At 43.9% G+C, this 26,870-nt stretch overlaps 1 protein-coding gene across 1 annotated transcript in view; it reads left to right on the top strand.

Moving 5' to 3' along the window:
• The first annotated feature begins 1,461 nt into the window (after positions 1–1,461).
• LOC116903079 (aspartyl/asparaginyl beta-hydroxylase) overlaps positions 1,462–26,870 on the top strand; it is a 74,860-nt gene continuing 49,451 nt past the window's right edge. The window contains exons 1-7 of the mRNA XM_032905434.1: positions 1,462–1,552; positions 3,101–3,186; positions 6,773–6,859; positions 13,189–13,339; positions 15,530–15,666; positions 24,888–24,986; positions 26,572–26,661. Of these exons, the coding sequence (XP_032761325.1) occupies positions 1,462–1,552; positions 3,101–3,186; positions 6,773–6,859; positions 13,189–13,339; positions 15,530–15,666; positions 24,888–24,986; positions 26,572–26,661 (741 nt within the window). The remainder of the gene's footprint in view (positions 1,553–3,100; positions 3,187–6,772; positions 6,860–13,188; positions 13,340–15,529; positions 15,667–24,887; positions 24,987–26,571; positions 26,662–26,870) is intronic.

A 26,870-nucleotide genomic window follows, 5' to 3' on the forward strand; every position in this document is an offset into this window, starting at 1 on the left:
TTTCCTGTGAGTCTATGGTCTTAGGTGTGACAGTACTCCCGGGAGACCAGCTCCCTATGGGGATTTGAGTCTAGAGAACTGTGCCAAAGGATTAACTACTGGGTGCAGCTCGAGACTGAAAGGATCCTGTTCCCAGTTGCCCGGAGGTTCCTAAGTCCTGTGTTCTCCTGGCAGGTCCCCCTTTGTCCAGTTATTGTAGAAAAAAAGGTTAGTCTCACCTGTGGACTTCGGAGTGACAGCACTCCTGGGACACCAGCTCTCTCTGGGCCTGATTTGGGTCCAGAGAGCTGTGCCACAGGGTTAACTCCAAGGGGGAGATGGAGACTGCAAGGATCCTGTCCCCCAATGTGACTCTTTACTGAGCATTTTATCTTTCCACAGACTGTTCTGACCATTCCAGACTGCTAATAATTTTTTCTTCTAAATAAATCTCATATTAACTTAAAGTTCATGCCTGGTGACACAGAGGACATGGGGCAAAGCTACAGAGCCTGCAGGGAAGCCCACCATCTGGAGCTCAAATGGCTTTCCTGGAGGCCCCCTCTCCCTCTGCCGACATGGGAAATGCCAGTCTTCACCGAGATGATAAGGCGGGAACAATGTGTAGCCGAGAAGTCGCATTGTTTGCCAATATTTCCCATCTCTTTTGAAAACAAGTTCTCATTAACTGAGAACTAGGAGCAGATAGAGGGGATTGGGGAAGAGCAGAGCAGTCATTTTTGTTATATAAACAGTGGGATTAAAGATACTTACAGTTTCAGCTTCTGGGGAGAGATGAGTGAAGATGGGCTTTGGGTCATAAATAATAACCGACTTTATCAACGCCCAGCCCCAGAATTCGCATGCTTGCTCGCTCTGGGGAGCAGAATAGTGCCTCCCCTGCACGTTGATCACTTCCCCCATGTCCTCGGGCGTGCACTCTCCTGAGCCATTCTGTTCAATTTCTGTTTGTGTTCATTTCAGGCAGCTGACCTAGCTCTATGTTCATAGAGATGATGAAGGGTTAGGACTCAGGCATACGGGCCCATCCTTTACTCCTATCCTCTGTCCTGGGGAGAAGCAGGAGGCTAAGGGCTCTGTTTCTAGTCTACTGCCTCTGAGCCAACTGTTGGTAAACGCTTAGACTTACAGTCACACAAAACAAAACAAACAGATAAAACAAAAACTGTAGATTGTGGCTCAATGTGAAAAATGTATCTATTAAAGGCACAAGGTCTGCTGAAGACCAACCCGCAGAGACATATCCTTCCAGGGTCCCACGGAAGGGAAGAGCTATGGAGCCCAAAGTAAGGGACCCAGCAGAGCAATGGAAAAGAACAATTACAAGGAGTGGGTTAGGGTCGGGACTGGGGTGTGGTTGCCTGTGCCAGATAAGTCAGGAAGATCCAGGACCAATAAAACAAGAAAGAAAAGAGCAAGTGGGCTGTGGGGACAGCATAGCATTAACAGTCAAGGGCCAACATGGGCTCCATGGCAGAACTTGGGTTAAATGCTGCACTCATGGTATTAATCTCCCCCAACACAATTCTAAAGCAGAAAAGTGAGACTCAGGGTAAGAATGCTTCATGGCATGCGTGTGCGTGCGTATTGCGTGTGCGTGTGCGTGTGCGTGTTCGTGTGCGTGCTGTGATGGAGTCGAACCTTAGACCTTTACTGTTAAGCTCTCTCCCTCTGGAAGGCCTGTGTTTATCCATGTGGTAGTGAGGAAGCAGAGTACTGAGAGGTGTCATCGTGAGAGGAATGGAGAGAGGAGGGTGAGAGGTAGTGGGTAGGCTGGGTTTGGATGGGTTGGTCGGATAGGTTGGTCGGTCTGCTGTAAAGCAACAGAGACTTTAACATCATTACATCTTCACAGAGCCCAAGAACAGGTAGCAAGGGAGACACAGAAAAGATTCGACTCTCAGGCAGAGGATGAGGATATGTGGGTGTATACGTGGCCCCTTGGGAAACAGAGTCTCTCTTGCTTTGTCCCAGAACTAGGTTAAGGTTAATAAGTTTGTTAACTTTAGTGTAAAAAGAATTGAGTTCATCTTTAGGTTGTTCTCTTTTGTGTCCCATTTCCAGCTGTAAGTCCCTCCCTTCTCTATCTGGAAGCTTCTGCTTTACCCTTCACGCTTCTGCCTTTGGCAAGCTGGGCTCTCAGGACATTCCGTGTGCCTTAGTATTCCCGGGGTACTGGCGAGTGTGCACCAGCAGGCTCGCCCTTACATTTGCACAGTCTGATGCCTTGGAGAAAGGCACCCAAAGCCATGTGTAAATAAACGATAAACTGCAGCTTGGGCTTAAGATATGGAGTGTGTCCCTGCAGAGCTCTACAGCTTGGGCTTACTAAGTACAGGGATGAATATGATACTAGAGGTTAAATGGGGGAGGAGAGATTGTTAAAGAGATGTGCCTGGCGGAGGAGAGGAGGGGCAGAGAGGGAAGACAGAAGCCTCAGGAAGGAGGAGGAGATGGGGAGCGAGCTAAGAGACTGAGCAGCAAGGGATGCTCTATCAGTCACATGGCTTTGAATGAAAGCATAGCAGTATTTCCAGCCTAGAAACATAGAGAAAGACGCTTTATGTAAAACTGGCACAAGAAATGGTGCTAAGAATAGGAAGAAAGGAGCCTGCAGTATTCTCATTTGGCTGAAGCGTAGAATCTGTGGGGGTAGTTGAGGCTTCCTGTGATAGGTTTTTCTGTCAAGTATGAGTATAGCTCGAGGCATGCCAAGGCAGTGGCAACACGAGCACGAAGATCTCTGGCTACAAGTCACCAGAACGGATCTAACAACATTAAGATTTTAATCAACCAACGAGTGCACACTGTTGGAAAGGTTCAATCACTGATTTCTTGAAAGTGGTGTCCACATCCTGTTTGTAGAAAGGGAATTTCTGTGCCATGTAGCCCAGGGTATCCCACAGGATGGCAGCATCTCCCTAGGTGTTACCGGCTCTGTGCTCACTGGTTGAAAGTGAACCGGGATATTCTCGCTCCTGCATTTACATGCTGGACAGCAAAATAATGGCACTGAAAAAAAGCAAATTAAATGGAAATTCTCTCTCTCTCTCTCTCTCTCTCTCTCTCTCTCTCTCTCTCTCTCTCTCTTTCCTTTCAGTTAAGAAGAAGAAGCCCAAACTTCTGAATAAATTTGATAAAACAATTAAGGCCGAGCTGGACGGTGCAGAAAAGCTCCGGAAAAGGGTAGGTTGATATTTTTCGCTTTGCACAAAAATGTACAATGGTTTTCTTGTTAGAAACCTGGGAAATCTTTAGTTTTCTGTTTGCTTTTCTTAAGATTTTCCTTTGATTATATTTAAGTTTAGAGTCTGTACTAGTCATTAGTTTTTCTGGCGTGTGCGTTTCTATTGAGCAGCCATTAGCTACAAAGAGGTGGACAAAAGGCACGAAAGCCAGGAGACAGCAGGACGAAGAATACACATGTTAGGGATAGAAGTGGGATACGTTTGCACTTCTTGCCTGTTTACTGGAAGTAGCAGAAGCAAAAGGCCTCTGTGACCAGCATTGGGCAGGACCTCACAGATGAACTTTGGCCCACCCTGGTCACCAGCAGACAGAAACACCGACTCCAGAGGATGCTGCCAACGGTGACAATTCACTGTACCGAGATTTTTGTCAATAGAATGGTTTCTGCATTCATTTTGTTTCACTTCGTAAAGCGAAGCCATCTATGGCTTTTGTTGTTTTTTGGGTGTGGTGGGCAGAGGAATTTGTGTTTCTTAATCCAAAGGAGTCAGTGACCATCTTCCCTCTCCTCAGAGTGATTCCTTCACTTTCTCTATTCTAGATTACACATGCAAACATGAGGAGGCTGTAGGCACAGGTGTCTTTGGGGCCAAAACATCAATAAAGGACTCTACAGAAATAGTTTTCTGTGGTTACAATGGGGGAAAATGTGGGCTGAGTTACCAAGGCGCTCATTAGGACTTAAAGTGCTGGCCCTGTTGACAGCATTTCCTCCCGTCTTGCTCATTTGGAGAAATGATGGTGTTTTCCTGTAGGAGCTCTGTGAGCCTGTCACAGGTCAGTAAAGAGGCAGGAACCACAGCCACATGGGACCTTCTCTCCAGAAGTGTTGTGACAGAACCATCAACATAATTAAATCTTGTTTGCATTGGTTTTTATAGCTAGCATTTTCAAAGGATACAACTCAGTGGACAAGATCATGGATGGTTGAGTTAAGGTGCCCAGACGGTGAGGACAGCCTCATCTATGCACACATCCAAATTCTGCCCTGTAAGGAAGCATAGGCTTACTTTTTTGTTTCATCCAAAAATGTATAAAAATCATATCACATTTGAATAATCAAAAATGTAAAGCTTTAAAGGTGCATTGATTTATTCCTTGATTGCATGATATGCATTTGTGTACACATGTATGCATGGGCCTACCCTGAAGGCACAAACTATGAAGATCTGAGGACAACTTGCTGGCATCAGATTTGGATTGTCAGGCCTGCTGGCAAGTGCCTTAGCTTACCGAGTCATCTTCTTGTCCCTGAGTCATTGAATTGTTAAAAATAACATGTGTTATTTAAGACTTTACTTTATCCTCACCCCCAACGCACACTGGGAGTTGATATGACCTCATGAAACACATTCATTTCCTTTTTGGAATTCTTTTTATAACGGTATTATGTATGTTGTTGTCAGTGGTGGTTGTTTGTTTGTTTGGTTTATAGGTGAGGGTAGTAAGAAACTATAACAAAACCATGCTAGAATGAAAACAGGAAAGGTTACACACCCCACGAGCTTGGAATCACACTGCAGACAAAGACACTTCCACTTCTTTGTGGGCAGAATGAGAGAAAGCAAAGCGACTAGAATATGTGTTCAGTGTAATGGCCATCTGCACCAAGCCCATACTATAAGGCTCTGCTGTGCATGTGGATGAGCAGTGAAGGGTCTTGACCCCACACTTCCCACATCACTCCAGTGGATTCTGCCATCCACTTGGCTTCACGCCACAACAGCATGGCCCAAGTATGCATCGATCCCGTGAGCGGTCCATGTATAAGTAAGCTACATTGAGAGACGCATCATTTTTAGGCAATTCATTATAAATTTCTGTGTGCTTTTAAAATGAGAGTATGAATGGAGGAGGAAGAGTGTTTGTAGCTAGAAAAGATCTCGAAGAAAAGAAGCTGACTGAAAACAGACAGGTTGACCTGACAGCCAACCCACGTGTGAGCAGCTATGCTGATTCCCAATGGTGGCCACACAGCCTGAGGCTTGAGGTGATCCAAAGAATGCCCAGGAGAGCCAAAATAGGATGCTACTTTTGCCAAAGAGGAACAACATGCTGTAAAATCTGTTATAAATCTGGTACTCCAAAAAGTGGCTTGAGCAGTTAATGTAGGATATGAAATCAGCTGAAGAGGGTCCACCAACAGATAACAAACTGGAGCCCCTGGACTCGTAAAGATCTAGAGGTCGAGATTACACTGGGGTCTCTCTCCATTTCGTCCCTCAGTGTAGTCATGTTTGCTGAAGAGAGGGGAAACTTGATACAGACAAAGCAGAACAAGGCACACAGAGAGGATTCGATGGCAGTAGGAGTGTTGGGGCCACAAATCAAGGAACACTGGCGAGAAGAAAGGAGTGAACTTCTCTTCCCTGGGGTCTCTGGAAAAAGCAAGGTCTTAGCAGTATTTTTATTTGAGCCCAGAAGAAGTGATTTTTGGCATCTACTTGCTCAGAACTGTGGGAGAACAAATTTCTCTCGTTTTCAGGCACCAAAGTTATGCTGGCGTGGTCCTGCATGAATAGGAAATTAAACCTGTATTGGTAGACTCGAAAATGATCTTCTCAGAAGATCATTCTGTGTTCCTGAGATCTATAAATGGTACCTTGGAAACATCTTAAAAATGGGTCTTTCTAGGTGTGATTTTCATGGGCTATCCGGAAAGGACTCTAATGTGTCATTTCCAGAAAGGTAAACAGAGATTTGATCCAGACAGAGGTAAAGACAGCGAGATACAAAGAAAGACCCATGTAGAGATGGAAGAGATTAGAGCAGTGTAGCCACAGGCCAAGGAATGCTGACAGCGATGGGAGCTGGCTTGGCTTGAAGAATCTCCCCTGGAGCCTTTCTTTCTGACACCTTGATTCCAACATCACAAACCCAGTTTCAGCCTTCATTTCTCCAGTCAGGAAATTTGCAGTAATCTGTTACATCCCCCCGTAGGAAATGGATGCTATTTATTTTTAAAGAACCATAGAGAAGGCACTTAAGAGCTCATGCACGCCACAGAGGCAGCCTGTGTTCCACTCAGCCGGACGAGTCAAATCAACCCTGACGTCCACCAGAGCGCAGTGCGATGGCCAAGTGGCCCTCACAGACTCGTTGTTCATTCTTTCTGCTTTCCAGACACTTGGAAGCTATGGTGATGTCTCCTTGCCTCTGACAGGCCCAAGACAGGCATCCCGCTGCAAGGCATCCTGCTGCTAGAAGTGTTTGCCCCCACATATAACTTAGACACCCTCACTACGAAAGCATGCGGGGACTCTGTAGATTGAGAAAAACATGATTATATTCAAGAAAATTCATTTTTCATCATTATCAGCACACATCATTTTAAAAATTAAGATTGTAACACTCATTACAGTTTTATGTTTGTCACTTAACATAGCTTGGTTTTTGGTTTGCTTGTTTGTAAGTGGGCTACTCTGTGTAGCACTAAACAGTTCTTTGGCAACTTATTAAACAACAAAACAGAATTATCTTTATTCAGTGGCGTTGTATTTATGCAGTTGTGCCTACCTAACAGGGTAAAATCGAAGAAGCAGTGAGTGCATTTGAAGAATTGGTTCGAAAGTACCCTCAGAGCCCTCGAGCAAGATACGGCAAAGCACAGGTACCCTGGGCCGTCCGAAATCACAATACTGTTCTGTCCTTCACGTGTCCTATAGAATCAGATCATTCACTCTTTTGTGTTTGCTTTTTAGAAATCGGTTCCTCTTATAATTTCTAGATAGTCAGTTTCCCAGGTATATACGTACATCCTGGGGTGGGGGGTGCCAATTTAGCTAGGGCTGTTTTCAGTGCTGTATGCTGAGTGGTCCCATGACATCCAGGTGACTCATCTTGCCTTTAGTCCTGTATCAGCACATCTCCCTTCTGTTTGAATTTCCTCGTGGTTTTGATTTCAGGCTCTTTGGAGCTTTTAGACTTCCACTGTGTGACTGAAGAGTATAAATTCTGCCTTGGAGAGACCTTTTGAAATGTGGCGTGGACAGCGCTTTGTTTCCCAACAGTTTCTTTGATGTGACTCATGTCTTACCAGCCACCTCCCTTCTCCTTTCTTTCCCTGTCACCTCCTATGCTGTGTTTTGTCATCTTTCAACTCCCGTCACAAGGCTTGCCACACTTGCCTGCAACTTCATGAACCCACCTGTGCCAGCCGTGTGTGGTGTGTGTTTGTTTGATAGTCACAAAGGATCACAAAAGAGGATACAGAAATGGATCAACATAAAATGGTTTAGTCTATTCCTGACCTAAAGATGGGAAGCGGCTCCCTGGACACTGACACAGGGAAGATGGCAGGAACGGAAGGCAAACCCTGAAAGGAGGTTTAACATGGTCCTTTGGGTGCTTTCCATGAGAAAAGTAAGGGAAGTGGAGTGTTCAGCCCAGCACTGAACAACACTAGCAAGCTGGGCCACAACAATGGCTTCTAGTTGATGAGCATCTGGCCCTGGCATGACGAAGGCAGAGGATGTGACTTCCTATGCTGTGGGGCCGGAGAGGAGGCCAGGCCCTGGGCTGCATGGATTGCATATAAAGGCTTGTTTGCTGTTTTGCCCTCTCTCAGATAGCAAGCCCTAGAAATGTTCTGGAGGTGCTGACTGTTATAAAACATGGTCAATTTTAAAATGTTTCCAAGGTAACAGGAGGAACACCCGAGGACTACTTACTCTAAGGAAATGTAGAAAAAGTCCATGGTGCGTCAGGCTCTGCTGGGTATTAGCAATACGTTCCTTGGCAAAAATGTACTCACGAAGCTCTACTGTGAAGGAAAGAGGTTGGATAGAGCAAGGAAGTACCAGGCATAGACTTGCAAGTGGTGACCGTTAGAATGAAGGGAAATGGGGATATGTGAGGGGTTACCATGATCGAGAAAGGGTCACCAGGAAGATAATATTTGAAGTTTTTCTAAATGAATATATTGTTAAATCTTCAGATATTGAAACTGTATAAACATATTAGGTCATATTGCCTATTAATGCATGCTGTAGGCGAAGGAAGAAGGCAGCAGGTTCTAAGAGCACACTTATTAAGAGCTTTGGTCGCAGGTGATATGAGTTACAGTGACAGGAGATAGTAGCTGAGATGTGTCAGGGTTATGCAAGGCGCTGTCCAGGTAGAGGGAACAGATAGACAAAGGTCATCACTCGGGGCAACTATCTTGGCATCAGAAAGCTGAACCGAAAGAGAGGCAGGCTGGGAGCATAGGGCAGACAGGGTCCTAGCGGCACCTCACAGCTCTTCTTCTCGGTGTCTGAGGAAGCCTTTGCAGGGTATTACATGTGCAGGTGACTTTTGTAAAGATTGCCTTCATTGCCAGTTGGAAATGGGCTGTGAGAATAGAATCAGAGGCACAGAAAGTAGGGGGCAGTCGCAATGTGGTATGCATGAGAGCTGGTAGCATGTGTGGACTGTGAGTTGGCCATGGAGGGGGACAAGGGCAGAGATAGATTTGAAAGAACTCTAGATGCAAGGGTCACAGGAAAAGAGTTGACCAGTGACTCCTGGTTTATTGGGAATAGCTGAGGAGAAGATAATGCCAGCTAACTGACCAAGTGGGATAACGGGTTTGAAGAGAGGATGGAACTGGCAGTCTGCTTTTGATGTGAAGTTTGCAGTTGTAATGTTTTTTAGATAGCCATGTGGCTCCATCAAGGAGACCACTGGGTTTATGGAATTTGGAACTCAGAGTAAAGCCAGAGCTGGTAAATAAATCTGTCAAGGTGTAAAGCTCCAGCATTCCTCCTAGGGGTAGAAGGAGATGACCAGCCACAGGGAAGCAATGTGAGAGCATTACAAAAGTTAGTGAAGCAAGGAGAAGCAGATGGCATTCCCTTGTGTGTGACCCTCACAGGTAGTAAAACATCTGCAGGGAAACAGTGGGCCTTGCTCTGAACTAAAGAAGGATGCTCAGATTATTTTTTTATCCCATTGGAGACTAATTCATCAAATTTTCATTAATTAAATTTACATAAATTAAATTTGTAAGACAATTAATACAAATAAATGTCCCTTGTCCTTGGTACCTACCAGGTTTACTGCTTAGCAACTGTGTGGTTTTGGTAAACTAATTGGTACATTAATATTCCTCCAACCTTTGGAAACTTCATAGCTAAGATCCAGAATGTCCAAGCAAGTGATGTGCCTTGTCACTAATATCAAGACCTTTGACTACAGAAAGCCCACTGACAGGAGAGAAAATGGTTGTGCAAATACTAATTATGGAAAAAAAGTGTTTTGTACTTTCCAAGTTTTCTCCGTATGTGATTTGAATCATGGTTCCAGGAGCCTCTGGAATGCGTTGATCTCTGTAGGTGCAGCCTTCTTTCACAGGAGGAATTTGAGATGTGGGCCTCGGGCAGTATTTTTTTAATTTCTAAGCCATTATGCCACAGATGTTATTGATATTAACACTAATGTGGCATAAAAAAACTTAAGCATGATAAATTAAATTTTAATCGAGTAATTTAAAGGAAACTAAATTTATCGGAGTTTTTAAAAGTAAAAGTAGACACATTTTTCTTAAGGAGAAATTGTGACTTTCCCACTCTCAGTTAGCAGATTAACCAATCTCTTTGCAGTTTCTCAACAGATACTAAGTGGTCAGCACCAAATCAAATAAAACTACAATGTCTATATTTTCCAGTAGCACTGACTGCATCATTATTAATGTATCTTTTTGAAAATCAGCAGTTTCTAAAAGTGAACACAAAAAGTCTTTTTTTTTCTTTTCATCTTTGCACTTGGGTATTTTTCATTTAGATTGTTATTCATCCCCAGATACTAAGTGGTCCCCATCCTCCCCCATTTTTCCCCCCAAATCAGTCAAATAAAATGGGGTCTCGAGCCCCTTCAAGCTCTTACAATGTTCATATTTTCCATGTATTTGCTGTATTCTGTCTATGTCTCTGCATCATTATTAATGTCGGCCTGCACTTCTTTTTGAAAATCCATCTTGTCTAATTGGGTGGCAATGGGTTCTCTGAAATAGCCTCTGTTCTAAACTATCCCCAAAAGTTCCCCTTTTTAAATTATTTTGGTCACTTGAGTTTCATGTGTTCTGTGCATCTAGGGTAATTGGAGCATTTCTTTCTTATCAAAGCCACGTGTGTTTTTCTGGAACACAAAAGTCTTAAATTATGACTTCACCCCATTATCTTTCACAAGCCATTAGTGGCTCTGAGGTACAAAGTGACATGTCCCCTAGGAAGTTTGAGTGAATTAGTCCATCCACAAAAGGTTGTGTGGCAGAGATGGCCTGGGCACATGAGTTACACGTCTTCCCCTTTTTCCAATCTGACATTAAGAGATTTGATGCCTGACTCTAAGGATCCTTGAGGGCGGCATTGTCCTTCCGCTAATCCCACAGCGTCTTCAGGTCTGTTGGGTAGCTCTGCAGGCTCCGAGTGGCAAGGGTTCACTCAGCTCAGGGACATTGTTTCTGTTCCGTCATCTATCAGTATTCATGGTCTTGGAAGTTAACTCTCTAGAACCAAAAGGCAGATAGTTAAGCGGAAAAGCTGACTGTGAGTAGCTGGTGGATGGCTGTGCGGTCAGAATGGATTGTTGACATGGGACTCCCTGCCCTGGGAGCTGGATCTGCTCCGTGAGTCTACTGTGTATTCCAAAGAGTAGTTGAGGGGTCTGAGGAGTATTTCTATCAAGCAAGGATGAAATTTTGTCATTAATTTTTCTTCCTTATGAACCCACATCTCTTCAGTGGTTCCACTGAGCCCTTGCCATCCTTATTGTAATGAGTGCACGTTAACATGTTGTTACTTTATAAATGTGCTATTTTCTGAGGAGAACTTTCTCACAAAAAATAAAAACAAAAAACTTTATCAACTGGTGTTGGTTTTTACAAATTATTTGTCACCTGAGGGAAGAGACATGAGGATTTTTTTCTCACCAAAGTCCTCAGACTTTATACATTAACCCAGCACACAGTTTATGTTAAATCGTGATCACATTTATGTATCCTGATTAAAAATTTCATAGACTACTTTCAGCATGGAGCTGCTATTATTTTCCTTTAAGTGAAAGTCTGTAAAGTCTGATGGGCTACTGAGGGCCATCTTACACATCCCCCCTATTTTTCTGTCTCTGGTGTCTCATTCCCAATTCTCAGTTTCAAGTTATAAATTTGGGGGTATGTTGTTAGGAAAATAAAGGCATCCAGAGACTCTGCCCTCTCACACAGTTGTCCTGATACCTTGCATCCATCCATTGGCAGAACTGTCCTGTCCCCTTCCCCTCTCACCTACTGGACCGCTTCTTATGTTTGTGCGCTCTCTTTTGCCGTTAGGCCTTCCTTTCTGCTGGGTATTTCGTATCTCCTGAGAAACCTGATGCACTATCTTATCTGTAAGACTTCCCTGGGCTCCCATCCCCCTCTACCTGCACCCACATGTCCTGCCTCCTGTTAAAACTAGCTCTTCCTCATCCTTCCCATATTCCCTTGACGCTGCTCCAGTTTGATGCATGTGTTCAACAATTCCATGGAAACAACGATGGCAGGGCCATCAAGGCTCCACAAAGCCATTACGTTCTCTCCTCAGTGTCATTCTCTTGTCCGACTTGGTGGCTACGTGCAGCATACTTCTCTTCTGTTAAAACTGTCTTAGCCTGACTTGGACATCTCCCAGTCTACATTCATGACTCTTCTAGCTTGCCAACTTTAAATATCACTTCCGTCCTTGACAACTTCCACGTGCGTGTCCTTCACACCAACTTTTCCCCAAACTCCACACCCAGAAATGCACCTTCTGAGTGTTCTTCTCCACTTGGCATTTGGTTTAGAGTACCAAAGACTGAACTCCTGTTCCCATGCCTTCCCAAGACCTGCCTTTGTCCTATGTTCTCATTCTCAGGGGATGACACTTCAGCCAGGTAGGCACTCATACCTGAAGTCATCTTCTCTCTTTCTGTCTCTGATACTAAACTCAAAGCGTCTGTGGATCTCTTGGCCCTGACCATCAAGATGAATCTAGAATCTTATCTTACCACTCATCACAGGTGCATTAGCCCAAGCAACTGTCGTCCATGCCTGGCTTCTTACCTGGCTTCCCCACTTCTGCCCATCTCTCAGCCTGTCCTCAGTACTGTTGCTAACACAATCCCTTGGCTCCCTTCAAGATACTAGAAGTGTAAAAAACCCTCATCTTTCTCATCATGGAGTAGTTCAGAATCCTCAATGGTTTGCCAGGCCTGAATCACCCGATGACACTGTCACCTCCTCCTCCCCTCCCCGCCTTCCCATTCTTGCAGCCTTTCCTCTGTTCCTTACTGTGTTAGAAAGCCTCAGCCCATCCTTTTCTCTCTGCCTTCAGAGACCTTTCCTGTAGCCTCACACTCTGGCCCTTCTTGCAGACTCCCCCAATTGTCTCAATTAGACCATTAATTTCCCCATTCTGCACTCACCATGCATCGGTCTGCTGTTTCTATGCACAGCACCTTTGTTTGTATTTGTCATTTTGTCCCTTCCTAAATCAAAGCACAATGAGGAAAGATCTCATCCTGATCTTTTGAGTTAGGGTGACACATGGGTAGAGTGATCTGACCCCTGAAAAGAGCTGTTAAATGAATTAATTAATGAGTGAAATGAATGAGTAACTTGGCGCACAAATTGAAAAACAGACCATAGATTAGAGCCCTGTATGTCCAGTGTTCTCATATGTTATTGTGTCCATCCCCATCAACCCTACAAAGTATTGTTTTGATCTTATAGTCTTCTTTCTCATCTGTGATCTAGCAACAGACTTTTCTTCCTGTTATTGAAACAACAGTTGTCCTGCTTTCTTTTGTTTGTAACATTCGATAAAGAAAAGGTCAATGATCTTTTTAAAAAGCACATCTAAAAGTTCACTGTCACTGAATCTCTGGGGGAAATGACAAGCACTGAGGTAATGGAACATTGATCTGTCTGGGGGCTGCCTCTAGTGTGAAGATGACTTGGCAGAGAAGCAGAGAAGCAATGAGGTTCTGCGCAGGGCCATTGAGACCTACCAGGAAGCGGCCAGCCTGCCTGATGCCCCGACAGACCTGGTGAAGCTGAGCTTGAAGCGACGGTCAGAGAGACAGCAGTTTCTAGGTGAGAAGCAGAAGCACTAACTGATGGGAGGTGGAACATGACCCCCTTCAGTGACAGCCACAGTGCCTTATCAAAGACAAGGTGCCTGGGAAGAAGCCTGCCTTTTGGCTTCCGGTAACTTGTCTGTCTTAAACATACCTTCAACCATTCCTAGCCTCAGTAATTGCATGCATGCACATGAGTGTGTATGTGAGGAAGTTGTGTATGATTGTGTCTGTCTGTCTGTACACACACAAGTGCATGCATGCATGTATGGAAGCAAACATCTATGAATGTCTAGGCCAGAGGAAAACCTAGATGCCATTTCTTCTGGTTTTTTTAAGACAGCATTTTCACTGACCTGGAGCTCTTCACGTAGCCTAGACTGGCTGGCTTGCTAGTCCCAGAGATCTGTGTCTCTGCCTAGCAACAAGCCTGTGCCAGCATGTGTGGCCTTTTTGCTTGGATTCTGGGCATCATGTGACTTCATGCTTGCAAGGTTGGCCTACCTTCCAGTCATTGAGTTTTTCTCAGGCAAACATACAAGGCTCATAGCTTCTGAGGAAGAACACCCAAGGTTGTCCTCTAGCCTCTATTTACACACTCACACATGCATATAAACACATACAAAATAATTGTGAATTTTTACATTAATTTTGGAGGGTTTTTTTGAGAATTTGTTAAAACAATTATTCAACTTAGAGTTATGGATTGTCTTTGGTTCCCTCTCCATTTCTATATCAAGAGATTGTCTTGCTTCCCAGCCCAGGATCAAGGTCTCTTGATCTTGTGAAGATGTCTCACCTTTCACAGACATCCCACAGTTTTTTTAGTATACTCTCTTCTGCTGAGGTGAGAATGAGGTGAGGTCACGTGAGAAGCTCTGAGGCAACTGGACAGAGATCCTGAAACTGCAGGAGTATGGAGTTCCCTCACAGTAGAACAGGGGATCCAGACAAGGTGTGGGAGGAACAGCAGCAGGCGTCTGCAGAAGGTACCTGCATCACTGGCATCATTGCTGTCTGTGCCACAGAGGGAATGACTGCCTGGGCAAACCACCCAGAGTCCTGACTGGAAGGACAGGCCACAGTGTTACCCAGCAATGGGGCACAGCGCAGGGAGTGAATTTTCTTGTTAGCTAAACAGCAGCTGCTTTCCCTGACTGAACCTGCTTCTGCTTATTAATATTCCCCTTTGCAGGCATTAATACCTCCCTGCAAGGTACATTTTTACAAATGCTTGTCTTACTTAGCACACCCCCTTCCAGGCCCCCATTTGCAGTTTGTTTTTCCAATTTGCAGTGTGACAAAGAACAGTGACAGTGGGCCCAGAGTGTTTCCATCTTCGCCTCCAAGTAAACAGCGGCTGGGGTTTCCTGAGCCATGTAGTGCACTGTAGCCTGTCAGCCACCAGAGGCTGCCATAGTACTGGAAAATGTCTTCTCTGCATTATCATTACCCAGAGACAAGTTGCCTCTGTTAGACAAGGCATCCACAGAGAAGCCTGTTCCACGCCCCTCGTGCCTGTTTAAGTTTTATTTTGACCACTCGACCCAAACTCAAGCTTCCTAGTATCTGCACTCCATCTAAAATGTTGTCTCAGCAGCACTGGTAACTGACATTTTCTCAAGAAAGAACTTAAGGTAAAAAACCGTAAACGTGGAGCAGAGACTGAAAGGCCATCCAGAGCCTGCCCCACTGGGGATCCATCCCATATACAGTCACCAAACCCAGACACTATTGCTGATGCCAAGATGTGCGTGCATGGTGACAGGAGCCTGTTATAGAGCAGAGGATGGCCTTGTCAGGCACCAGTAGAAGGAAAGGCCCTTGGTCCTATCAAGGATGGATGCCCTGGTGTAGGGGAATATCAGGATGGGCAGATGGGAGGGAGTGAGTGGGTGGGTGAGAGAGCACCTTCATAGAAGGGGGTGAGGGTAGATGGGATAGCAGGTTTCTGGAGAGGAAACTGAGAAGTGGAATAGTATTTAAAATGTAAATAAAAATGCAACTGAAAAAAATTTTAAAAATGTAAATGTGAATTGATTCAGAAAATAAGTCTGTCTTTAGTCCGTGATTGATATCGTATTTAGTATCTACGTAGAGCAATTACAGATAGCGAGATGTAAGGTGGTCTTCAGGCTCTGCTAAATCCTCTCTCGTGGTCTGTATTCATAATATTTTTAACCTATTCCTCATTTTCCAACACCAGGTCACATGAGGGGTTCTCTACTTACCCTCCAGAGACTAGTTCAGCTGTTCCCTAGTGATACGACCTTAAAAAACGACCTTGGCGTAGGATACCTTTTGATGGGAGACAACGACAGTGCCAAGAAGGTTTACGAAGAGGTAAGCACTGGTGTTTTCTGAGCCGCACTGAGTTATCTGCAGACAAGTCCAAGTGCTGGTTGAAAATGACATGGAGTATGTACCATGTTTTATCTTGAATGAAACAGCATGTAAGTTACTGTAGCTAACATTCTGGGCTTGGCTTTCCCATTGCTTTATCTTTCCTTCACTCCCTGTTGGGAGTCACATGGAGCAGAGACTGGCCTTAGCTCATGATAATCATCTTGCTTCAACCTTTCAGCTGCTGTTACCATGGTCATTTTTTCTTTTTTTTTTTTTAAAGATTTGTTTATTTATTATATATAAGTACACTGTAACTGTCTTCAGACACACCAGAAGAAGGCATCAGATCTCATTACAGATGGTTGTGAGCCACCATGTGGTTGCTGGGATTTGAACTCAGGACCTCTGGAAGAGCAGTCAGCGCTCTTAACCACTGAACCATCTCTCCAGCCCGCCATTTTTTCTTACTTTGATTTTCTTTATTGGCATGCCTCCATTGTACAGAGTGATGGGTTCCATAAAGGCTATTCAAGTATACATACCTATTGATCATATTAAACCCTGTATCTTGATTGAAACACTTTAAACTTCAGTTAATTTTTAATTAAGCTTCCTTTTTATCAGTCTGTATAGACACCTTTCTAAGGGTTTTTGTTGTGATAGGAAAAAGAGTGAAGTTAATAATGAAGTTAATAAATGTAAATAATATACTATTTTCAAGTTTGGCGGTGTGAGGCTCTCAGGCCAAAGTAGTAGGTTATACCATTTTCAAAGGGGCATTGATAACCCCATCCTCTGGCTGAGATGGTTTTCAAAGGATTTCTACATTATAGTGGACATTTTAATAGATACGCTCTAAAGTCACGAGTAACTCTATAACCTAGAAAACTGGTTCCTCTAGGCAGCAAGGGAACTTCTTTGGTATAAAGCAAATGGTATGTCAAATGCACTCTGAAGCAGGAGAAAGCTAACAGCTCTGTAAAACAAAGACAGACGAGGGTCCTTGTTGTTCTCTAACTTGAGCCTCTGGATCAATGGTTTCCAAGCTGCTGGCTTTACATTAAAGGCTACTTCAGTGAGCTAGGTATGTAACAGAAGGGTCTCTTCTGTGTTGGAAACATCGTCAGCAGCGGCGGCCTGTCCTTCAGTCGGATCACAAAGAGGTACTCGCCTCTATTGCTCTTGGTGCTAATTGTAAAGTTATTGAAATCCGAAGCTATGGTCTTCCTACCCTTGTCATAATTTGATTGTTTTTGAAAGAGCAGAAGTTTGGCCTTGGCTTTTTATAACATCATTAATACCTGCACAGTGGACTAAGACTTCAGCATTTGCCAGTGTGCGTGCTCTCTAGAAAAGACCTGCACCAGGCCATAACGTAGTCCCGTGCGGGGCTTGGTGTCTGCTAACATACCCAGTGTCCGCTGTCCTGCAGAGCTTGGTTAAAGGAAACGTCACGTGTTGCATTGATTCAGGGTCTTGTGAACAAACCATCCGAGACACAAGATGGAAGTCCAGGGATCCTTCCTCCTTGTACGTCCCTCCCTCCCACACTCCTTTCTTTCCTCTCCTTGTAAAATTCATTCCTGTTTCCCAACTCTCCCGTTTCCTTCCTTTCAGGATCCTTCTCTTACGCCCCCTCCCCCATTTCAGTCTAAAGAGCCCAGTGAAGTACTTCCTGGGAGCCAAGCACAAGTGAAGTGACAGCAGGCCAGGTGCACATACTGACCAGCGTCTGACCGCATTTCCCTCTCCTACCTTCCTCCCTTCAATACACTCATCCCTTCTACCTGACACTAAGTCTCAGAAATGGGGAATGCTTCTCTTCACCTTGAAAAACCAACATTACGCTGTGTCGTTTATTCACCTAGGATGGTATCCTCACTTGGGTGAGCATACTAGGAGGCACGAAGCTCCAGATACTGCCTAGCGCACAACTGATTGGTTTTCTTTTAAAAAAAGCATTCACACCTTGAAAGCAATGCAGGTCCTCTTCTAAGCTAACGAGCTGCGACTGATGGCTACTCTTTCCCTAACCAAAGTTTGGCCTGGTGTGTTTATCTCTTTCTCCAAGGTCATTTCAGAAACTAATACCAGGGCTGCATATTTCTCTTCACATTAGTTTTTGAGTACATACATGAAAATCATTGTGAAACCCAACTTTTAGTTTGTTTCTTTGTTTGTTTGCTTGTTTGTTTGTTTCCTGTTCTTGTTTTCAGCACAGAGAGTAGCTTACAGAGTTAGGTAGAGACTGCTCACATCTGTGCTTTTGGAAGATTCCTCCCACAGCTCCTTCCCAAGGTAGTTACACTGCCACCAGCTTAGGATCCCAACCCAGCCTCAGCCCAAATTCTTTGCCACCACACACACCTTCTGCAGATACATCACTCAGCCAGCACGCACTTATTTAAATGCTCACACAGCAGCTCAGGGTGTGAGCTTATTGAAGTGACACATTCATGTCTTCATGGACCTTACGATCTGGGGCCAAGTCACCAGTTGTTCCTTTTGTTCTCCAAATAGATCCTTCCCAATGCTTTCACCAGACACTCATCACCTTGAACCGACCCAAACCCCTCTGTAGGATTGATGTCCTCTGACCTTCATGTACGCCAGGCACCCCGTGACCATGGCTCTCAGTGCTAAGTCTGTCATGCCTCCTGCAGCAGGGTTCTTTAAATATCCTTGATGCTGTACCCTTCTAGAACAAAGTGTTCAATCTGATGTTTATAGATTTACGTGTTGTCTATTTATATATGTATACTCGTGTGGTGCATACTTGACGAAAAGTACATGCCCTCCAAATAAGCTTTTAAGCTCAAATGAAATATTTTGAGTGCCTCTCAAATTTTATTGAACTGACAAAAACCCTTTCACTCTTCCTAAAATGTTCCTGTTTCTGTCTGACCACTGTAAAGTGCTACTCGTGGTTTGGTAGCATCCTTGCATCCATGATGAATGCACTCTAAGACCTACAGTGGATGCCTAGTGATGAAGATGGCGCTGAGCACTGCAGGTGTGTTACATCTGTGTTGCCTTGAGCCACTATCAAATGAGACAGGGATCCGTTGGAACGCAAGCTCTGTAGTCCTTGGAACAGTCAGGTAGAGACAAATATTGACAGCAAAGTCAGGTAGCATTTACAATATGGACAGGCCGAAAAGTCAGTGGCTCACATCCCAGGCCAGACAGAGCATAATTTAACATTCCCTCATGCAGCTCACAGTGATAACTTAAGACCATGGAGTCTTTTGTTGTTGGTGTTGTCATTGTCATTGTCGTTGTTGTTTGTTTTACAAAAACAAAACTTTTTTTTTTTTTTTTGACATATGGTTTCTCTGTGGAGCCCTGGTAGCCTTTGCTGTCCTGGAACTCACAGAGCTCTGCTTGTCTCTACCTCCACCTCCCACTTGCTGGGAATAAAAGCATGCACCACTAAGCTTGGCCTGCCTTCTATTCTTGTATCCAACTCTTATCCCTGTAACTATGCAGGTAAAAGATTCCCTCTAAGACAGAACACGCTATTCCTTTTTCCTGGTCTGAAAGTAGTTGTATGATCTTATACAGTCTTGTGACCTGTTTCGGACAGAGAACTCTTGAAATGTTTGCCCACCATTCGAACTTTAAATGTTGTAATTTCGAAGTGTTTCCTTTTTTCTTTTCCCTCTGAGAAGTTCACTTATGAATCATATTCAAAACATACTAATTTAGTTGCCTGTGGTTTAGCCTTTCCTATAACAGTGATCTGTGCCTGTCAGCATATATGTTCTTGTCTGTAGTTAATTACTTTAATTTTTTTTATATGAGTCACATTAGGAAGCTGAAGAAAAATGTGTCAATTTTTTTTCTTTTTCTTTTTTATATATAAGGCCTCTAGCTCAGGCTAGCCTCAAGCTTGCCTTGTGGCTGAGACTGACCTTGAACATGTGCCCTTACTGTGCCCACCTTCCCCAGAGCTGGGATTATAGGATTGTCCTACCATTACCTGACTTCAGGATAGTTTCCTTAAAAATATTCTTTGAAATATTCATACAATGTATTGTGATCATATTTCCTTCCAGCTCCTCTTGTATCCACCTTCTCCTTCCTATCCCCCAACTTCCTGTCATCTTTTTTCTGGGATATAGTTTCCTTTTGATCACACAGCATTTACTGCTCAACAACAGTGTTGTGTTTATCTTGCCTCACCACCAGTGTGACTGTTCTAGATCCCTGCCCTTACCCTTAGGAATCCCACAAGAACACCAAACTATAAAACCAAACATACATGCAGATGACCTGTCTTATTCAGACCCATGCAGGCTCCCTGATCTCTGTGAGTCCATTTGAGTCCCAGTCAGTTGATTCTGTGTGCCTTGGTCTTGTGGTATTCTCGACCCCCATGGCTTCTGCAGTCCTTCCTAGCCTCTTCTACAGCACACCTCTGAGCTCCACCTAATATTTGCCTGTTGGACTCTGCATCTGCTCCCATCTCTTGTTGGATGAAGTCTCTCTGGTCTCTCTGATGATTATGCTAGGCTGTGTCTCAGCACATTATGCAGAAATGACACTTTAGGTCAAAGGTTTTATGGCTGGGTAGGTGTCCCAGTCCCTCCACTTGCCTGGTTACAGAGGATGGCCAGTTCAGACTTTGTATCCCCCATTACTATGAGTCTTTACTAATGTCATCCCTGTAGATTTCCTGAGTTTTCATTGTACTAAGTTTCTACCTAACTCCCCAAATGCCCCCCAGTTCCAGTCGTCTCTCCCAGGATTCCCTCCCTCCATGGCCACACCCACGCCTGATTCTTCCTATTCCCATCTCCATCCACCCCAAGTCTACTCAAAGAAACAATTCTAGTTCCCCTCCCCAGGAAGACCCTTGAATTGTACCCTAAGCTTTCCTTGTTATTTAGCCTCTCTGGGTCTGTAGATTGTATCTATCCTTTACTCTACAGCTTATATCCTCTTCTAAGTGAGTATGCCGTGTTTGTCTTTCTGGATTACCTCACTCAGGACTTCTTCTAGTTCCATCCATTTAACTGCAAATTTCATGGTGTCATTGATTTAACAGCTTAGTAATACCCCATTGTGTGAATATACTACTTTTTTTTTTAAAATCCATTCTTTAATTGTTGGACCTCTAGGTTGTTTCTAGTTTCTGGCTATTATGAATAAAGCTGCTATGAATAAAATCGAGCAAGTGCCCTTGTAGTGGATGTCGTACCTTCTGGATGTATACCCAGGAATGGTATGGTTAAGTCTGGAGGCAGATTAATTCCCAAGTTTCTGAGACTCTGACTGCCATGTTGATTACCAAAGTAGCTATACACAGTTGCACTCCCAAAGCAATGGAGGTGTTCCTCTTGTTCGAGATCCTTGCCTGCAGGAGCTATTAATTGTGTTTTTTAATCTTAATCATTTTGACAGGTGTAAAATGGAATCTCCAGGTTATTTAAGATTTGCATTTAAGAAGTTTGGGTGTGTTTTGGGTTCATTGAATTCTAGGAAGTCTTTAACGTCTTTCATTTCTGCCTTGACCCAGTAGTCATTGCATATAGAGGTGTTCAGTTTCCATGAGTTTAGACACTTTCTGTTGTTTTTGTCATTTTTTTAAACCCAGCTTTAATCCATTGTGGTTTGATAGGATTCAGGGAGTTAGTTCAGTTTTCTTGTATCTGTTGAGACTTGCTGTGTGGAGAATGAATCGATTTTGGAGAATGTTCCATGAGGTACTGAGAAGAAGATATAGTCCTTCCCCATCTCCTTTGATCACTTTTGGTTTGAAGTCCATTTTGCTAGATACTAGAATAACTATGCCAGCTTTCCTCTTGGGTCCCTTTGCTTGGAAAATTTCAACCCAACTTTTTACTTTGAAGTAGTGTCTATCTTTGACATGGAGATGTGTTTCTTGTATGCAGCAACAGAACAATTCTCATTTTCATATCCATTCTATTAGCATGTATTTTTGATAGAGAATTGAGTACATTGATATTGAGAGATATCAGTGACTAATAATTGTTAATTCCTGTTATTTTGTTGTACTTGTTGGTAGTGGAGTGTGTGTGTGTGTGTGTGTGTGTGTGTGTGTGTGTGTGTGTGTGTGTTGTGTGCATGCTTCCTTCTTTGGGTTATATTAGTATGAGATTATTTATTGATTTATTGCATGTGTTTTTGTGTGATTAACTGCCTTGTATTGGGGTTTTCCCTTCTAATACCTTCTGTAGAACTGGATTTGTAGATAGGTATGGTTTAAATTTGACTTTATCATGCGATGTCTTGTTTTCTCCATCTATGGTGATTGTAAGTTTTACTGGGTATAGTACTCTGGCCTGAAATCAATGGTCTCTTAGAGATTGCATGACATCCTCCCAGGCCCTTCTGGCTTTTAGTGTCACCACTGAAAAACTGGATGTAATCCTAACTGGTCTGTCTTTATATGTTACTTGACCTTTTTCCCTTGCAGCTTTTAATATTCTTTCACAACATTCCCTTTTTCTATGTGTATGTGTACATTTGTGTTTGTATGAAAATGTTTGTGTGGGAGTGGGGGGAGTTGCCTGTGTTGTAGAGGCCAGAAGAGGGCATTGGATCCCTCAGGGCTGGAGTTAACTACAGACATTTTAGAGATTTTCAGTGTATTCGTTACTTTTCTCTTGCTCTGTTAAAATACCCTGATAAAAGCAAGTTGGGTATGGTGGAGTAATGAGAAAGCCCCATAAGTTCATGAATTTTGGCTTGCAGTTCCAAATGGAGAGAGTCCATCATGATAGAACAACATGCCATGGTCAGAGAAAGCGTTGTGGCAAGAAGCAGGCTTGTCCTGCTTACATCTGCACATAGAAAGCACAGAGAGAACAGGAAGTCTGACAAGGCTGTAAATCCTCAAAGCCTGTCCTCAGAGATACACTTCCTCTGTACGGCTTGACATCTTGCTGAAGGACTGAGAGCCACAGCTGGGGATGAAGTATGCAAACCTGTGAGCCCTTGTGGGCATTTCTCATTCAGACCACCATACCCAGCTTGTTACATGGACACTAGGACCTGAACTCTGGCCCTCATGATTAATCAGCAAGTGTTCCTAACCACTGAGCTATCTTTCCATCTCTAGCCCTACAAGCCTTTTTATATTTCCTCATTCTTTTTTGTCTTAAATGTCTTTTTCCCCATCGGTCCCTGCTTTCCCTTTCTCTGGTGATTATGTTCCCAGATTCCTATAGTACCTTTCTTCTAATCACATTCACCATGAGTGTGTTGGGTGTTCCTCCCTTGGGACCACTGCATGCCTCTGCTTGTTTCTGGAAGCTGTTATGTCATCAGTGTCTGCTGTGCTTGTGTCTCCTGTACTTGGTTGAGAGCTCTTTGAGAGAGAAGAGTATCTCATTCCTGTTTGCATATCCAGGACCTGGAGGAATTTGATGGGTATTGAAATCCTAGAAAATACATTTGATAGCTACTTGAGGTGACGTCTATGTGATTGCAGTGGGCAGGGGTATCATCAGTGTAGTGTAGTAATTACAATGACTCGTTTGTAACAGTGCAGGCAGAACCATGATCAACACTGATTCTGTTCAGTCCTGGAGCTCCATTTCTCAGCCCAGGGTCTGGTGTAGGGCCTGTCAGGTGAAGAAACAGAGCCCAAACTCACAGAGATTCTACTAGGAAGGAGAGCCCGGCATGCATGGGGCCACACCTTTATCACAGAGATGATGGGAGTCCCCCATCAACAGGCTCAAGGGATGAGTCATGAGTGAAACAAAGTCCCTGTGGAACTTACATGTTAGAGAGGGAATACAATATCCAGAGGGGTCAGATGGCGGTCGTTCCTGTGGAAATGGTCTGAATAAAGAACTTAGAGAGGACCTAGGGCCGGGAGTGGAATTGGTTTTCTAGTTGGGAGATAATCAGGGGTAGAACGCACTGGAATGGTGTGGGAACTCTTCCACACAGCCATTCTTACCCAAGGAAAGCGATGAGTCACTTGGGAGAAAGTGAGCCAAGGGAGGACATTTTGTAGTAAGGGTGCCTTTGGCTTGCTATGAATAGCAAGGAGTCAGAGCGCCTCAGAGGGATGGCAGGGAAGGGCTAGAGCAGAGCCAGACAGGTGTGGGCTGCAGGGGTGGTTCCTTGAATACAGTCGTTCATGCTAAGTAAAACGACCTGAGGAAGGATCAGGTCTAACCCTGGATTTAAACAGTTTCCCTGCGGGTCCCATATGGACAATGAACACAGCAGGGGTGCAGTGAATCAGCTCCTGAGGGGTCCTGCAGGAGTCTGTGAAGGAGAGGAAGACTAGGTGCAGTGCAGCATCAGGGAGAGTGTTGAAGGTCACCTTTTAAATAGGCCTTAAACAGACACTTAGTTAGTCCAATGAGGGTGTTGGTGGCTTCCTGCTAGATCACTTGCTCTTCCTCTGTAAAGCTCCTGTGGCAGCTGTGACTTGACTTTCTCTCATTGGCTCAGGGATAGAGAGAGGAGAGTTACTCAGGCGTCTTCTCTCTGAAAGGACCACTCAGATCTCCTCCGTCTTCTCCTTGGTTCAAGAAGTCCATTTCCTAAGCAGCTTCACAAACCTAATGCTCTTGTGTTGCTCTCTCACTGTTCGTGTTTAATTTAGAGGCGTTTTGCATAATTCATCTTTAAATCATAATAAATGCATGTGGGGATGAACTGGCCAGCGCATATGAACTAGCCACCCGGGTTCCTATCACAAACAGTTGGACTGTTTTCACCAACTCTGTATTCAGCACTTAGAATCGTGGCACTCCCAGGAACTCATTTTCATTCATAATTCCTTAAAGCTTGTTATTTCTAGACAATCTCAGACTTCCAAAACGTTACCCAAGTAGGACACATGTTGTACTCTCAGATCCCCAGACATTCTGTCTGTGGCCTTAGCACAGAGTTAAAAGAATCAGCGCCTGGTAGCTCACTAGGCCAACACTCAGGTTCCCATCATTTAAGCCTCCCCGGCTTCTGCCACTGACTTCCGTGAGCATGGACAAACGGGGCTTCTCATTCACAGCTTTACTCAGTGAGCAAGTGTGAAAGGCGTCTTGGGTTGCGAGGCCATGGGCTTGTTAGGTTTAATGATCGCGGCGAGACAAGATGCTCCCACAGCGTTTGAAGCTGTAACATCCTAACACATTCCGAGTACAGCAGAACGAATTAGGATTTGTTCGGACAGTCGCTCGTACCGTCTCTTCTCTATCACAGTCGCTCCTCGTTTTCTTTGAACTCAGGTGCTGAACGTGACACCGAATGATGGCTTCGCGAAAGTGCATTACGGCTTCATCCTGAAGGCGCAGAACAGGATAGCCGAGAGTATTCCCTACTTAAAGGTAACTGCTGTGGTCTGCTTCCCGTATACTCTTTCCCTGAAGTCATTTGAGATCCCCTTTGGTCATGGCTTCCAGTGGTGGCTTCTAACGGATTGGCACGCGTTGCTGAGTCTTCCTTGCATGGGGCGCATGCGCCACAGGCAGTGCGTCCCGCCATCTGACTAAACGTCATGGAGAAGCACCAACGGCTTGGGCTACTTTGGCATCATTGCTGCCGAAATTCCCAACAGAAACCCCGTAAAGAAAGGTTTGTTTGGGTGCTTAGTTTCCAGGAGGTCCTGTGTTTCATCCTGGGGATGGCACACAAGTGCTTGATGTGGCAGGGACATGTGAAGGTAGCTGATTCACGTTGTGGTCTTTGTGCACTAATGAGAGACCATGAATGGGAGGTAGAAGCAGAGTGTCCATCAAGCCCCACCCCTATGGCGACATACTTCTGCAAGCAAGGTTCATATATGTGATATATATATATATATATATGATATATAACATTCATATTTATGTATTATATAATATATAATATTTGTGTATATATATGTATTATATAATATATAATATTCATATATGCATGCATGTATATTTATATGAAGAAAAACATATATGGTCATTATCTTTTACCAGAAGAAATGTTATTGCTGGGATATATATGTAAAACCTTAGGTATGTGAATTGTGTATGCGTGTACATCCACATCACGTACTTGGAGGTCAGAGCACGACTTGCAGGAACTGGCTCTCTTCCCTTGCAATATTTGGGACCTGGAGATAAAAATCAGGTCACCATGCTTGGCAGCAAGTGCCCTCACCCACTGAGCCATCCATCTCACCAGCCCTCGGTAATGTGCCTTTCCTGGAGAGGCCTCAAAGATGCAGCTCTCTGAAAAGAGGTCCTTGCTATTAAACTATTTCATGTTTTTGTCTGTTTTCCTTTCCATATTCGGCCTCAGTGTTTTCTCTTCCCTTTTCAATAAACAACAAAAATCTCATTTCCAGTGCTTTCCCGAAAAGGGGGAAGAACAGAGCATTTCACAATAGAAATCGTGCAGTAAAAATTACCTGTGTCAAAATTCCAGTTGGTGTTGGCTTGAATCCTGTAAATTTTAGAAAGAAGTTTCATTAGCTGCCCGTGGCACATTTGTTTAGGGGAGAAAGAAATGTCACCTACACTCCGACTGTCATCGCTTGAAACACGAGCAAAATAGTGTTTGGGTTCACAGATAAAAAGACTGTAGGTGGCATATGGTCAGACTTGGAGAGCAAAATAAATGTGAAAATACCCAGCCAGGGAAACCATCTGCAATATTGAAATATGATAGCTCCCACTGTGGGAGTACACAGAGTGCATGCTAATTTCTGGGTTAGTCCACTGTCGGTTAATGATAACCTTATTGTTAAATTTAGATTGATCATCTTTTATTTTTACACTGTGAAATATGGATCAACCTCATCACCTAATTACAATAACGAGACAAAAATTTCAAGGTTTTGTAGTTTTCCTTTGAGATCCATAAGGAAAATCTACAGAAGTCAAGGAAGGCGACCCCCAAATGTCATCCTTCACAGATGGTAACACTGTCTTTTCCCAGGAAGGAATCGAATCCGGGGACCCTGGCACGGATGATGGCCGGTTTTATTTCCACTTGGGGGACGCCATGCAGAGGGTCGGGAACAAAGAGGTACGACTGACAGGGTTTGTGACTTTAATCCAATATATGATAAAGGAAGGAGGGATTTTTACTACTAGGAACCAGTTAGAACCATACAAAGATTCTTAGCATAACTTTCATACTTTGGAAAAAAAATAAACCATAAAATCCAAACCCCAAAGATCTTATAAGAACATTGCCTTCCAAAGTATCAAATATGTAATCTGAAAAGAGACTCT

The sequence above is a fragment of the Rattus rattus genome, chromosome 1 (genome assembly GCF_011064425.1).
Source record: "Rattus rattus isolate New Zealand chromosome 1, Rrattus_CSIRO_v1, whole genome shotgun sequence".
Classification (NCBI taxonomy): domain Eukaryota; kingdom Metazoa; phylum Chordata; class Mammalia; order Rodentia; family Muridae; genus Rattus; species Rattus rattus.